At 43.8% G+C, this 14648-nt stretch overlaps 1 protein-coding gene across 4 annotated transcripts in view; it reads right to left on the reverse strand.

Annotated features, from left to right (window-relative positions):
- Positions 1 to 6252: 6252 nt before the first annotated feature.
- Positions 6253 to 14648, reverse strand: part of LOC147465742 (S-adenosyl-L-methionine-dependent methyltransferases superfamily protein) — a 135478-nt gene continuing 127082 nt past the window's right edge. For 3 of the 4 annotated variants that reach the window (XM_086512331.1, XM_086512323.1, XM_086512347.1), the window contains 2 exons: positions 7563 to 7634; positions 6253 to 6876 (listed from right to left, as the gene is read on the reverse strand). In XM_086512331.1, the coding sequence (XP_086368457.1) occupies positions 6563 to 6876; positions 7563 to 7634 (386 nt within the window). In that variant the 3' untranslated portion in view covers positions 6253 to 6562. The remainder of the gene's footprint in view (positions 6877 to 7562; positions 7635 to 14648) is intronic. The other variant, XM_086512339.1, reaches the window with a different exon arrangement.

The raw sequence follows: 14648 nt of genomic DNA on the forward strand, positions 1-14648 counted from the left end.
TAAATTGTCATGTTATCTGGGTGGGATATGGTTTGATGCATTTGAGCATGCTCAAAGCAAAGCATGTTATTACTATCCAAGAAATACTTCAGATACTGGAAATCGATGTTTATGCAAACTAAAAGTTGGAGATTTTGTTACATTGCGAAACTTCGAGCACTAAGAATTTCATTTTCATATGAGTGACATTAAGGATAACATTGTAAAACTCCGAACACTAAAAATTTCATATTTCACACGAGTGACATTAGCTACTAGAATAAAGATAATGTAAAAAAAAAACATCATATCTAAGCCTTGAACCAATACAAATTTGGAGCATCTATAATCTCGATTGCATACTCGTTTGGTGACAAGGTTATGTTTCTAACAAATTTTACATGACAAAATTTCAAAATATGGCTTGATATATATATAAGACTTATGCAAGATTGAACCCCCAAAGAATATGTATTTTCTTGGCTTTAGCCTACAGAATCCTTTAAATTGTATCTTTGCACCAAAACAGTATCGATTCTTTGATATGGACCAAACCATCCCTCCTAAGCAGTATTTACAAAAGTATAATTTTTACCTTATGATTTGAGTAGGCACAAAAAAGTATAATTTTTAGATTATGATTTGTAGTAGGCACAAAAAGTACCCTTTTGAGGATTTTTTTTCATTTTTAAATGATAGTAATTATAAAAATTATACACATGATAGGTACACTCTTTGGGAGGAGTTATAGGCCTTTTAAAAAAAAAACAACTTAAGAAACTCTCAGTCGAAAAACTTCTCACAAATCTTGTAAGATGATATTCATTTCGACATTATGAAAAAAATATCAATTTTCTTCGTCACAAGTTAAATATACAATAAACACAACCTCAAAACTATTATAGAACTATTGCTAAGCCTACATAGCCCTTTTGGACACATCCATAACATCATAAGCTTTGATTAACCCTTGAACCACGAAGAAATTATTTTCATCAAGTGTCATTGACAAAGTGTTGGTTCAAACATGTTTGATGAAACTAGTGAAACCATGGGTGATTTGTAGAACATATTAGAATATCAAGTGCAATGGTTACTAGGTTAGAGCGCTAATGCCACTTTTCAATATGGCACACTCAATGAAAGAGAAAAAATTATTTTCATCAAGTGTCATTGACAAAGTGTTGGTTCAAACATGTTTGATGAAACTAGTGAAACCATGGGCGATTTGTAGAACATAATAGAATATCAAGTGCAATGGTTACTAGGTTAGAGCGCTAATGCCACTTTCCAATATGGCACACTCAATGAAAGAGAAAAAAATTCACACCCTTTGAAAGATTTTTTAAGTCCATTGACACTTGGCATGCATATCTAGCATCAAAAAATCCTAATATCAAGTAGTTTAGTTAGCTAGGGAGTGAGAATGAGAGAAGTTGAGAAACTGACATATTACATGAGAGCACATATCCTTGAATACAAAAAATCTTGTAAGACACGTGAAGCTTTGTCACATACTTTTGTAGCTACGTCTTCCTTTCAAAAAACCAATCTAGCACAATATATTGTTCCACATGCACTTTATGTGCTTGCATGAAGGATGCCCCATCATTGAGACATATACACTAGACACTCTACCTTGTTTCCACTCATGAATCTATGATCGACTACAATAAGCAAATCTGATGTCACTCTTGTTATGTGTGTATATATGTTGTTTCTAATTGTTATATGCTTCATTATAAATGTCCAATGTTGTTATGGTACAACAATTGCCTTTGCCAACAATTGCTAACAATATTCGTAAGAAGGTGCTAAAATTGTAAAGGGGCAATAATGATTACAATCATTGCCATTCTTAAAAACTACCATGGTCCAAAATGAAAACTATCTAGTTACTTTCCTTGGACCGATGCAAGGATGAGAGGGATCTGCTCATGCCTTCCATTGTAAAACCATTCATGAAATTTCCCTAGGTGTAAAGCTTTATGAGGAAGTTCAAGGTCATTGAATTGTAAAGATTGGAGAAACAATTTTGAAGGAATTTTACAAATTTGGCCGCTTGAGCATTGCATAAGTGAGACCCTAGGTTTAAACAAGAACTTGTGTGGATCACATAAGCTAGAAGATGGAGAACAAGTTGAAAAAATTGTAATGCCCCACCAAAGGCAGACATGAAAAGAATAGAAAAAAGAAGGCAAGGAAGATAAGAACAGCCTGAAAAGGGAGACAATGGGCATAAACAAAACGGATTGGACAATTGAGTTCATTGCGAGCATGTGAGCTAAGAGTATACAACAAGCTGGGATTGTTGAATCGATTACGGCGAAATCTAAATCAAATGATTCAAAATCTTGCTTGCATGAATTACAACCATCCACAACACTTCAACATGCACCGCCCACGTCATGTGTACACGTTTAAGCACAAAGGAAACCTTCTTGTCAACAATGACGGTTATAAGCTTTCGTACCAAAACACCCAAAATTTGACAAACAAAAATCTTGAATTCTATAGAATCTACAAGATATTTTCTCAACAAACTTTATATGGCACAAAACTCATGAAAAACATGAACTTTAACACATGATAATGAGATTCCCAATGGATTTTGACTTGCAATAATTGGGAAGAAAAAAATTTCATGAAATCATATTCTATGTGCATGACTTAGTAACACTGGGTCAACGTCAGTATGGTTAATATACATCGCAAGGATTTTACACCCTTGGTTCATATAGTCCACTGCAAAATGTGGTGAGCTGAGAATTAAGAACTTGTGTAAACTTATCAAAAGGTGCTTTTAAGTACAAGGTCTTAGCAGGCTACAGTGTCACTTTCACAGGACACAGTTAGTACAGTTGGTCTAGGCTGGTTCACACTGGACGGACCCTCTGGCCTAGGGAGTGACACGTGGCAAGGTACCGACGGTGGTCTAGTGCACCTCGTGGCCATGTCACCACATGGCTGACATTTATGAGCCGTTGGTGGCTCTTTATGGTGGTACATATGAGTAGTAGCGGTTGGTGATCGTGATCATCTTCTTCACCTTTGGTCCAGCATCGTCGTCGAGAGCAGTGAGTCTATACAAAGAGCACATCTTCACCATCCCTGCACATCTGAGCCTCGACACTCCATTGAACATGTGAGTCCTGGGCTGGAGCTAAGTGTGCTGCCACGCCAGAGTCTGTATCAGTCTTTGAGGTAGTCGAGTCATATGTTCAGGTCTGTTGTTGTGTCTTTGTGAGCTTTGTTGATGTCTATTGTTTCCTTTCTGTTCAATCTGTTTGAGTGAGATTGTCACGCACATTGCACTGAGGACCACCCACTGTAGAGCGCACGACACATTATCCGCGCTACAGGTGCTCCTATTTTGGTGATCACGGTGGGACCTCAACTGAAATCTCACTCTGTGAGGTGCAAATCGCGAAGCGAGTTGGGTCTATCCAGCTTCGCCGACCTTGCCTTGCACTGTTCTCCTCTCGCCTGGTCCAACTAGTCTAGTCCTCTCTCGCCCTAGTCATCTCTCACCATGGTGTGCAGCAAGTTTCTTTGTCAATGGAAACCAACCCTGAACTTGAACAGCCTACTACACCTGATGGGTCATACGAAGATCTGCTGGAGTGGTTGGAGGCTACCAAATCTATGCCTTGTTATGGAGTCTCTATTCACTCTTTGCATGAAGGTACATCCTCTTCAAATGTTTCCACAGTCACTAAACCTAATGAGCCAACTCAAGAGTTGAAGGTCACAGAAGATATTCCTGATGCGCTCTCAGTGAAAGCCCTCTTGATGAAAGCCTTTGAATTTGGTGAGCCTATGAAAAAGTATATAAGCGGAAAGAAATCTCCCCTCAAACATCAACCCCCATCACCCCCTCGCCCTACCTTCCCCCTCTTCCCCTCGCCCTCGCCCTCGCCCTACCCTCCCCATCACCCCCTCGCCCTCGCCCCTACCCTCACCCCCTCTCCCTCGCCCTACCCTCCCCTCTTCCTAGTCCACCCCTTCCCCTCTTCCCCTCGCCCTCGTCTACCCTCCCCATCACCCCCTCCCCTCCCTCCCCCCCCCTCCCCCTCCCCCTCCCCCTCGCCCCTACCCTCACCCCCTCTCCCCCTCGCCCTCGTCCTAGTCCATCCCCTCGCCCTCGCCCTCGCCCTCGCCCTCGCCTTACCCTCCCCCTCACCCCCTCGCCCTAGTCCACCCCCTCCCCCTCGCCCTCACCCTACCCTTCCCCTTCCCCTCACCCTCGCTACCCTCCCCCTCAACCTAGTCTTTCCCCCTTCCCTCGCCCCTACCCCCTAGTCAGCCCTCCCTACCCTCGCCCCTACCCACCCCCTCACATTCTCTCATCCTACCCACCCAGTCTATCCCTCGCCCCTACCCTTTCCCCCTCTTGTTCCTATCTAGTTTCCCCTTCCCCCTCACCCCTCTCAGCCTCAACATTTTTTCCCACATTTCAACCCACTATCGAGCATTCATCTGGTGGCCATCTTGTTGTTGCTTCTGCAATCATTATGGAGCTTAACCTTAATTGCAGCGTTACTCGGGCTTATGGTCATCCCTCTTTTGGAGAAGAGTGTTATTGCAATAAGATGAAAGGTTATCTGTAAGCATGGACCAGGTCATTTTTCTATCAGTATGGTTATGGAGGATAAATATGCGATGGATCCAAACCAAGCATATCTCTTGCTGTGGAGCTTTATTCTGTTTTGCCAAATGGGATTCTTGGACTCTGCAATCATATTGGGTTCTTGCCTATTCAAAGGCTTAAGGCGTTGCAAGTAGGACAGTGTTTTACTCCACTTTTGAGGCATGTAAGGTCATGGTTGGGCCTAGCACCTGCTTCAAGAAATGGACGGATGCAGCACCTAGTGGTTTTCTTTCACAGTTTTTTCAATATTCCTCTCACCGAGACGGTGAGTGGTCTTGTGGCGGGCAACCTGCAGGCTACAGTGTCACTTTCACAGGACACAGTTAGTACAGTTGGTCTAGGCTGGTTCACACTAGACGGACCCTCTGGACCCTCTGGCCTAGGGAGTGACACGTGGCAAGGTATCGACGGTGGTCTAGAGGACCTCGTGGCCAGGTCACCACATGGCTGACATTGATGAGCTGTTGGTGGCTCTTTATGGTGATACATATGAGTAGTAGCGGTTGGTGATCGTGATCATCTTCTTCACCTTTGTCCAACATCGTCGTCGAGAGCAGTGAGTCTATACAGAGAGCACGTTTTCACCATCCCTACACATCTGAGCCTCGACACCCCATTGTACCTGTGAGTCCTGGGCTGGAGATGAGTGTGCTGCCACGCCAGAGTTTGTGTCAGTCTTTGAGGTAGTCGAGTCATATGTTCGGGCCTGCTGTTGTGTCTTTGTGAGCTTTGTTGATGTCTATTGTTTCCTTTCTGTCCAATCTGTTTGAGTGAGATTGTCACGCACATTGCACTGAGGACCACCCACTGTAGAGAGCACGACACATTATCCGCGCTACAAGGTCAAAACTATTTAGTCATCCCTAACATTAGAAGGCTACAATGCCCTTCCGCAGGGGTTGTTTACTCTTTTGGAGCACGGATAGGAAAATGCTACCCCTTAAGAAAATTGGAGTTTGAAAAAATAGTTGTATGCCCTTCAATTTGTGTAGAAAGAGAAGAAAAGTCCTTGAATTTGAGGGCTGATTTAGTGTCTTCTTAAACCTGACGTCCAATCGGTCATGGTTGTGTGGCACATTGACAAATGGATCTGCTCTATGTATGCAAAACCACTGGTTTCAATGGTCTTTGGTTTGTGCATTGAATATTGGATAAGATGTCCGGCAACCCACGAATCAAATCATACATCAATTTTTCTTACTTGAACCAGGTGTGTGAATAACCACCAAGAAACTCCGCCAAGTTAAACCTGTCTATCCTTCTCGAGAGATGATCAAGCTCTCACACTCCCTATATTAGTCCCCCTTGCTTTTATAAGCACAACCAAATTTCCGAGCACTGAAGTTGAGCCAATGCTCCCTCTAACTGGAGCATACTTAAACCGAGTAAACCATATAGATGGAGGGCAGGACTTGCTCACATCGATAGAAAATGCAGCACACCAAAAGAACCTAGAGCTTCTGCTTAAATCGCAGTCTGACAGTAACAATAAAGTGGCTATTTCTAGACCCTCCTCTACAAGATGATTTATATATGATGACTATGAACCTCCAACCTAGAGCGCATGATCATCATTTGGGTGCATTTATGAGCTACTATAGAAGCATGGAGGGCGTGTAAACAAGAGGTGAGAACCATACGTCTATGCCTACATCATTTCACAATACATACTGAAGAGTTCATTAGAGTGAGTCTACATTGTGTCGCTCTCTTTCTCTCTTGATGACCCGCATGCGTGCGCGCACACACATACGTGTGCACGCACATGCACACGCGCACATGCTAATCCACCCTAACCCTAACAAATACCCGATCCCTATGTTGAAGGCTGCATACGCATGTCCTGCAATAACAAGAAAGATACATGAAAGAATATGTTTCTTAGGCAGATGAGATATATTTGGCAATCTACAATTATGCGAGATTGTGTTATTAAGCAACACTGAGCTTCTCTTTAGCTTTGTATATACAATACACTCGAGAGCCCAAATGTTGGACGCAAAGCCCTTCATCTTTGCAGCCATTGAAAAAAGCGGCTTCATCTTCCTTGGGTATTCTGCGGCGCCAACTCATCAAGAAACAAGGCTTTGGCAATTGGAAGTCAGAGCTTGAGTGCTTCATCACCTCCTTACTTTTGTTGCTAGCTATACCTGGCTGTAAGGAACTTATCAAAACATCTTCAGGCGGCGCACAGGCCTTCAGTAGAAAAAGAAGTGTTTTGATCAGGTTTGGGTATTGCTTTACATCTGCAAATTCACTCAAGCACTTCAAAACAACAACAAAAAAGAAGTAAAACACTGCTACAAATGTGCAAGTCAAATCACACATCTCTCTCTCTCTCTCTCTCTCTCTCTCTCTCTCTCTCTCTCTCTCTCTCGATAGTTTCCTACGACATTAAAATTTTCTCTTCTTCTTCTTCTTCTCTCTCTCTCGGCCCCATGCTACTCTGATAATTCCCGCATACATCCCCAAATATCAGCAAGAGATTTGAGGGCCTCACTAGTGAATTTGTAAGAGCTAGTTATAGCTACCTTAATCAGAGGCCACCTCTGCTACCAGGACAATGACATGGTCTTGAAGCATATCCCCTGTCAGGATGAGTACATTTCTATCCTTAGGGCAGCACATGTGCTACTAAACGGGAAACATTTGGTACAAGATCAAGTGGTGAGGCTACTTTGTTTCTAAGAGCATTATGGCCAACACTGGCTATGGATGTTTCTAGCATAAGTTTTGCTGCATGTTAAATGACTATAAACACTGTTTAACTTCAATTCTTTACATTTAATACGCTGTCTGAAAGAGGCATGCTTAGTATGCTGGACCCCTTAATAAGATCAGGGAAGGAAAATGGGAAACAACAACAAAACTTGGCATCAAGAAAAGAGAAGGGTTGGAAGCCAAACCAAACCCTGAGAGGCAATTAACTTACATAAAAGAATGTCGCTGGCAAGAATCAGATCAAAGCTTTCTTCGCTTGCAGGAAATGTATTGCCCCATGTATCTGCACCATTAAGGACCTTGATCATGAGATATAAAAAATTCCTACTACGTGAAGGGTGAGACTTAAATCTTGACTATCACATGTGGCCCAAATTTTCAAATTGCAAATATTGCAACACATATTAGAGTTTTTTTTTGTTTCCTTTTAGGAATCGGGGATGGGTACACTTTGTCGTCTCCCCAAAACAAAACAAGACAAGGTAATTACAATTTAAATACAAAAGGGAAAGAGATGACAAAAGACTTCATTGCACCCATACTCCTAGGTCATATGCTTTTGTCACTAGTTTCCCCTGGACTACGTGAGGACTCGTCTCCCCAAGAGTCGAGGCTTATCTACCCTCTTAGAGCAGAGCTCTTGAGGGACCCACATCGCTAACAAGTTATGGGGATGACAACGACCAAATACCTCAGATCAGAGGCACAGGTACTGCTGGACTTGCTTTGGCCTTCATATTGAAGTTTCCTCTACAAGGTAGCTTATCGCTCACCAAGCTAAACTACCCCAGAAACCTGATGGTTTTCCCAAAGGAGATGCCATACCCGCTTGGCAGGGCCTCTGCTCACAGGTGGCGTCCGTTAGAATTGGTGGTGCCTCCCTCCCACCTCCCAATCCCATTCTAGCAAGGCTGACCCCCCTACAGGGGCAAGGCACTTTAGTGACTCTCAGCCCTCATCTATCGTCGCTCAGGAGAATAACGTCACTTCCCTAGAAAGGGATCAAAATAAAAGTTTAAACCATAGGAAGGCCTCCATCCTATGCAGAGCACTCAAGTACCGAGACACAACCTCATCAAGGAACTTCGCTCTAGGTATGTGCCTTGCAGTTCCATTCCTCGAGTGCGGATCGATATGATAGAAGATTAAGGCTGTCATTATTAAGCAACACAATCGGTATCTTCTGGCTACATGGTAGGGAGATTCCGGTACTCAGTGACAAATACTTGTGATTGGATTCACTTTTGGTCGTCGATAGGGAGCAGCTACCACTACATTTTTCCCAAAAGTCAATAATATATGGAAGTGAAACATAGGCCCATTTGATCTGCTTAGAACAGACAAGTTTCATTGAGGGAGAAAGTATCTGAGACTCTAATGTTATGTTTCTGCTCCAAGGAGAGAATTTGTCCATATAGACCAGGCATATACTACAGTCATAAGCACTTTTTCAAAAATTGAAGCATTAAGTTTTGCATCTTCCAATCGTCTACTTTCAAAAACTACTGGATACTGTTCTTGGTTTAAAATTGAAGCAATACGCTCTCTCAAAGTATCACAATGAGCTTCGAATGGGGAACAATTAACATGGGTCCAAAACTCAAATAGCACTTAACACTGATTTGCTACCACAACCGGACATTACAGTGTCCTTTTTGGATCATTTTGTAGAAAACAACAAGGCAAAATCATGATGAAATTTTACCATCATGTTACATAGTGTGTGACTTGCCCCATGGGTATACTATATAAGAAAGACACTACAGAGTTGTTTTGAATCACTATTTGACTGAAAAAAGGTTCTTTAACACTATGTCTATAAAAAGTTCTACCATGTGGTGCATAAAGCATATAAAAGATAATCCGTTGGCTCTGAATTACATATTTGTAAGTACAGAGAGTCGCACGTGAAGTATTGTGACAAACAAAATTCATTTTACATAGGAAAAAATCATTCAATTTAAGTGGGTAGGACAAAAACGGCCAAAACAAGAGACATTGATGTGTCCATTTAAATTGTAAAGAGCTTTTCATACATTGAAAATGGCTTGGTCTTGCACATTTAGATTTTCTCCATTGGTAGCTCTCCCAAAGAAATCCATTTGACATGGTTTGGAGCATAGAAATGACCTATGATTTTTTCCACGTTTTAGGACATTATAATGTTCACAGAACATTTCAATGTTTAGGTCCCAAACTAGTGTTAAGTTTTTCAAAATTTTCCCTTTGTCATGTTCCTCACATAAAAGCTATTGCTTTCTTCATTTTATCAAGCGGAGGAGTAGCTACATGAGCAAAATGTCGAATGAAGTGTATAGGAGCAAAGTCCTAGACACCTTTGGACATCGTTAGTGCAGTTCGCGTGGAGGCCATTCTACGATGGCTTAAATTTCTGCGGAATCTCTCACGAGTGTGTGGCAACTTTACTTGTTGATTTCTTTTTGGGGGAATTTTATTTGACTTGTTTTAAAGCACCCCTCTAGAAATGCCAATGCCCGAGTTGCATGGTGTGAGGCGGACAGTGAGACTCTAGGCCGGACGGCCAGTGAGCACTGAAGTTGGGAAAATGGACTAAGGTTAGCCACGGTGGGGCTACGAGTGTAAATCACCTGATAGCTGGCCGACATTGCATTTTTTGATGTGGTTCCAGTGGTGATTGATGGTCAGATGACCAGTGTGAGTACCATGGAGGCATCTCCTAAAAATTAGGGAACTGCTATTTTGGACCTAAAAATGTGTTCGCGTCATTACCTCGGGTATGACAAGAGGAACATTTTACAACTCTGCCGCGAAGTCACCTGGGCAACCAGTCGGGAGATTTTTAGGCGGCAACCCCGAACCGGGAAATGGCTTGTAAACGTGCCAAGTGTCACATTTTTGTGCACTTTCCTCATGCAAGAAGAAGTGGCGCTGAATTTATAGCTGGGAGGCTCATTTGAAAGTTTCCTGCCACAGGTTAAGAGCTATGGAGTGCTTTCTTTCCCTCTTATGTACAGTGCGGTGCCAGGAGTGATGCCCTACACACGACGCACTGCTCTCTCTCTCCCCTACGAGCAGTTATGTTACGCCCCTCAAGTGGGCTTCTCATTTGACTAATGTACAGCTGTGGGGATTTATGCTTCTGTGCCGAGGCAAGAGCCTCTCTGAACAAGAATGGGTGTAGCTAACTGCTACACCAAAGCAAGCACCGGTGAGGGTGACAACCTCACCAAACAGGTGCGATTTCAGCGCTGCGTACACGCTGAATTTGGACTGTTTTGCAGCCGTCATGATGCTGGGAGCATTGGGAACAGTGCCCCACTGTTAGACGACAGTTCGGGGGCTGTTTAGGGCTGAAAACAGCGAGAAAACCAGTAAATATAGCGTGCTGTAATTACTGCTTTTGCGCAGGAAATAGGGGGTCTATGCTATTGGAAACGAGTCAGAGCTTGGGAAACTGTTTAGAGCAAGTTTTGGGGATGTTGTGCTGCCGAAATTTTGCTTACACAGGTGAAATCTAGTCGTAGCTTGGAAGACTGGCCAAGGCAAGCTTTGGGGCCGTTATGCTGCCAAAAATTCTGCATGTACAGGTGCCATCTTGCTGGATACACATAAAGGTCTCAAGGACTCTGGTTTTTGTAGTCTATTCCTCATTCCTGAAAGATAATAAAGAATATTGAAAGGGGCGCAAACCTTTGGGGCCTATAGGTGTCACTGTCTGCTTGGGAGCATTCTAGCTTCCTGGCCGTGCTTTTGTTTTGAAGTGTAATTCCCGTCTCAGTTACAGGGTCCTTTTGCGTCATTGCTTTGTGTCGTAAAGTCAAGTGTTAAAGAATCGGGTAAAAGCGAACGTCTACCGCCCTACGGGCCGGTTTCATGGTTCCGTTGCCGGGACAAGATCACTTTTTCCTTAAGAAGTGAGCCTTGGTTGGTTTGCGGCGAAGACACAAAGCACAGGAACTTGGAATTACACTATGGCTGACAGGACAGACGATGTTAGAGAAGAGGGTTCCTCTTCCCAGGGTAGACAGGTTATTCCTTTACAGCATGAAGTTGGCCAGAGTTCACGACCGCCACTGTCTACGCCTTTTGTTCGTGTGAATGCACAGGAAGAACAGGTTCAAAGGTTCATGGCTCGGCACTTTGAAGAGGATGCGTTTGAGACACAGTTAGTTGCTGCTGTGAATGTCTTCACTCAGTTGGTGCAGATCCCAAGTTTATGGATTATCTGCAAGCACCATCAAAGTCATAACAGGCAAGGGAATGCCCTCAACGTACAGAGCCCGTTGAGGCTCAAGCCCAGGTCCCCCATGCGACTCAGCAGGATAGGGAACACTCGCATGTTGCGGAGTCAGGGGCTCCAAAACAGGTTCCTCCCGTGCTTGAACAGGTGGCTAGAACGCCTATTCCACAGGTTATGCCAATTCAGCCCGCCACCTTTCAGAGCCCGCATGCTGTCTTGAATGGACAAGGAACTGGTTACTAGGCAATGCACCCAGTTTTTCCACCACCCACGACACATCCTGGGTATTTTGGGGGTGGTTTCAAAGTATGGCTGGTTATGCGCCTGCAAGTCACCCGTACATGCCAGGAACAGTGTTTGGGGGTATGCAAGGAATCATGCCAAACCCCATGTATGGTAGTATCGGCATGCAGCAGGGTTTTCAGTGCAACCAGGGCCAGTTTGGGGTGCCACAGGGTCATTTTGGCATGGCTGGTTTTTCTGGACAGCAGCCAGATATCGCACCTCTGACGAAAATATGAATGGCCAAGATGTGCCGATCATGCCTACTACAGTGCCCATGTTGCAGACTATTCCTTATGACAATTTGGGGGCACTGGAAAAGCCGAAAGCTTACAAAGAAGGTGGTGCAGCTGTGAAGTTTAACACCTTTAGTGGCTTCGAGGATAAAACAAAGGCTCTCACTTTCCTCCAACAGTTTGAGCAATTTGATACAACTTATGTAGGGGGGAATTTTACGGAGGCCTCTAAAGTAAGGAAAGCTGCCACTTTCTGAAAGGACAATGCGCTTAAATGGTGGACGACATTGTTAATGCAAGGACAAGCACCCGCCACTTGGGTTTACTTCAAGCAAATTTTTGCATCTGCTTGGCTGTCAAATGGATTTGAAGCCGACATCATGACAAATTGGCACCAGCTTACTTCGGCTACATGCAAGAGCTTGCTGGAGTACAATAGGAGGTTTTGTAAAGCGTTACTCTCAGTGACCTCTTATAGATTTGTGCCATTGACAGAGCACATAGAGAAGGACTGTTATGGGCTGCCTAAAGGGCTTCGCGATTACTATACCAAGAACAGAGTGGCTACCCTCACTCAGCTTATGGAAGTTGCTAACACTAGTCTTGCCTTGTTGAAAGGAGAAGACAGTGGGTTTCCGAGCAACGAGAAAGAAGGGCAGCAAAAGAAAAATTCAGCAAAGCAGCCCTTTACAAAAGCAACTTCTAAAGCGTCCCAGGGGCCAGCGAAGTTCAATAAAGGCAAGGGTTCAGCCGAGACTTCTGGAGCGCAGGCAAAGAAGCAGAAAAGGAAGCCTTTTATGCGTAAGACGCCCGAGGAAAAGGCCTTGATGGCTGAAAACAAGTGCTTTATATGCGAGCAGACTGGTCATTTTGCAGCCAACTCCACAAAAGAAAAGGCCAGCTGACTCAGATGACAAAGAGGAAAGGAAAGGAAAGAAGCCTATGCCCTCGGCAGGTTTAGTGCCAGACATGTTGGGCGACAGGCCTAGTACAGATGCCAGTGAGTTATGCAGAGCGTGGGGTAAAGTTAGAGACCAAATGGCACTCATCTTCTTTGATCCGGGTACCAAAGCAAACTTTATCACGCCAGAATTAGCTATGAAGCTGGGCATCAGAGCTGAAGAGGTGGAGTACACCACAGAGGCAGGATTGGCATGTCCTGGCCACTCAAAGTGTCACTCCCATCATTGGAAAGTTGCGTTTGCATATTCAGTTGTATGTGGACACAGAAGAGTTCTACATCATGCCGCTGGAGGGATGTGATGCCTTGTTGGGGATCCTGTGGATGTTCCGAGTGCATGGAGTCTTGGATGCCTGCAACAAAAAGATCATTGTACAGCATAGGGGCAAAACTCACATCTTGGATGTAAAGCTAAAAGGAGAGTCGATCCCTATTGTATTTGTTTCTGCTATCACTTCTATGATAAAGAATCATATTTCTGCGTACTTGGTTTTCGCACGTGATGTTTCAGATAGTTGCCATACAAATTTATCTGTGTTAGATAAAGACCGGTTAGCATTCTTGCAAAAGTTTAATGGCTGTTTTTTTTATTCATTACTGTCTCAACTACCACCGGAGAGGCCCGAGGATCATGCGATTGATTTGGTGCCAGGTTATAGCCCACCAAATAGGCCACCGTATAGGGTTAGTGAGGTGCAGCGGAAAGAGATTATGAGCCAAGTGGAGGAGCTCTTAGAGAAAGGGCTGATTCAGCCTAGCTCGTCACCCTATTGCTCTCCAGTGCTCTTAGTACAGAAAAAGGATGGCTCGTGGCGCATGTGTATTGACTACCGTGCGCTGAATAAGAATACCATCAAGAATAGGTTTCCTATTCCAAGGATTGATGATATTCTTGACCGTCTAGAGGGTGCAGCGATTTTCAGCAGGATCGACCTTAAAAGTGGGTACCATCAGATTCGAATTAGACCCGAGGATGTGCATAAGACTGCGTTTAGAACGACATTTGGTCTCTACGAGTTCTTAGTGATGCCATTTGGTCTTAAGAATGCTCCTACTACGTTCAATAGGATGATGGATAGGATCTTCCGTCCATATCAGAACTTTGTTGGCACATTCTTTGATGACATGATAGTCTACTCGAAGAATGAAGAGGAGCATAGGCATCACTTGACCATTGTGTTCGAAGAGTTGCACAGGAACAGATTGCTCATCAATGGCAAGAAAAGCGAGTTCTTCTTGGAAGAAATCCACTTTCTCGGACACATTGTGTCAAAGGATGGTGTCCGAAAGAATCCTGCGAAGGTGGAAGCGATCAAGACATGGGCAGCTTTAAGGACTGTGCACGATATCCGTAGCTTCTTAGGGCTATGTTCTACAGAAGATTCATTCGCAACTTTGCAGAGACTGCTTCACCTTTACATGCTTTGCAAAAGAAAGAGGTCACTTTCAGATGGACCCAAAAAGAGATTTCATCTTTTAACCTCTTAAAGGAAAAGATGACTTCAGATCCAGTCATTGTTTTGCCAGATCTCAGAAAGTCATTTGTGGTCTAGTGTGATGCTTGTGGCAGTAGCATTGGTGCAGCGCTAATGCAAG

This window comes from Adiantum capillus-veneris, chromosome 1, assembly GCF_014529385.1.
Source record: "Adiantum capillus-veneris isolate H3 chromosome 1, ASM1452938v2, whole genome shotgun sequence".
NCBI classification, from domain to species: Eukaryota; Viridiplantae; Streptophyta; class Polypodiopsida; order Polypodiales; family Pteridaceae; genus Adiantum; species Adiantum capillus-veneris.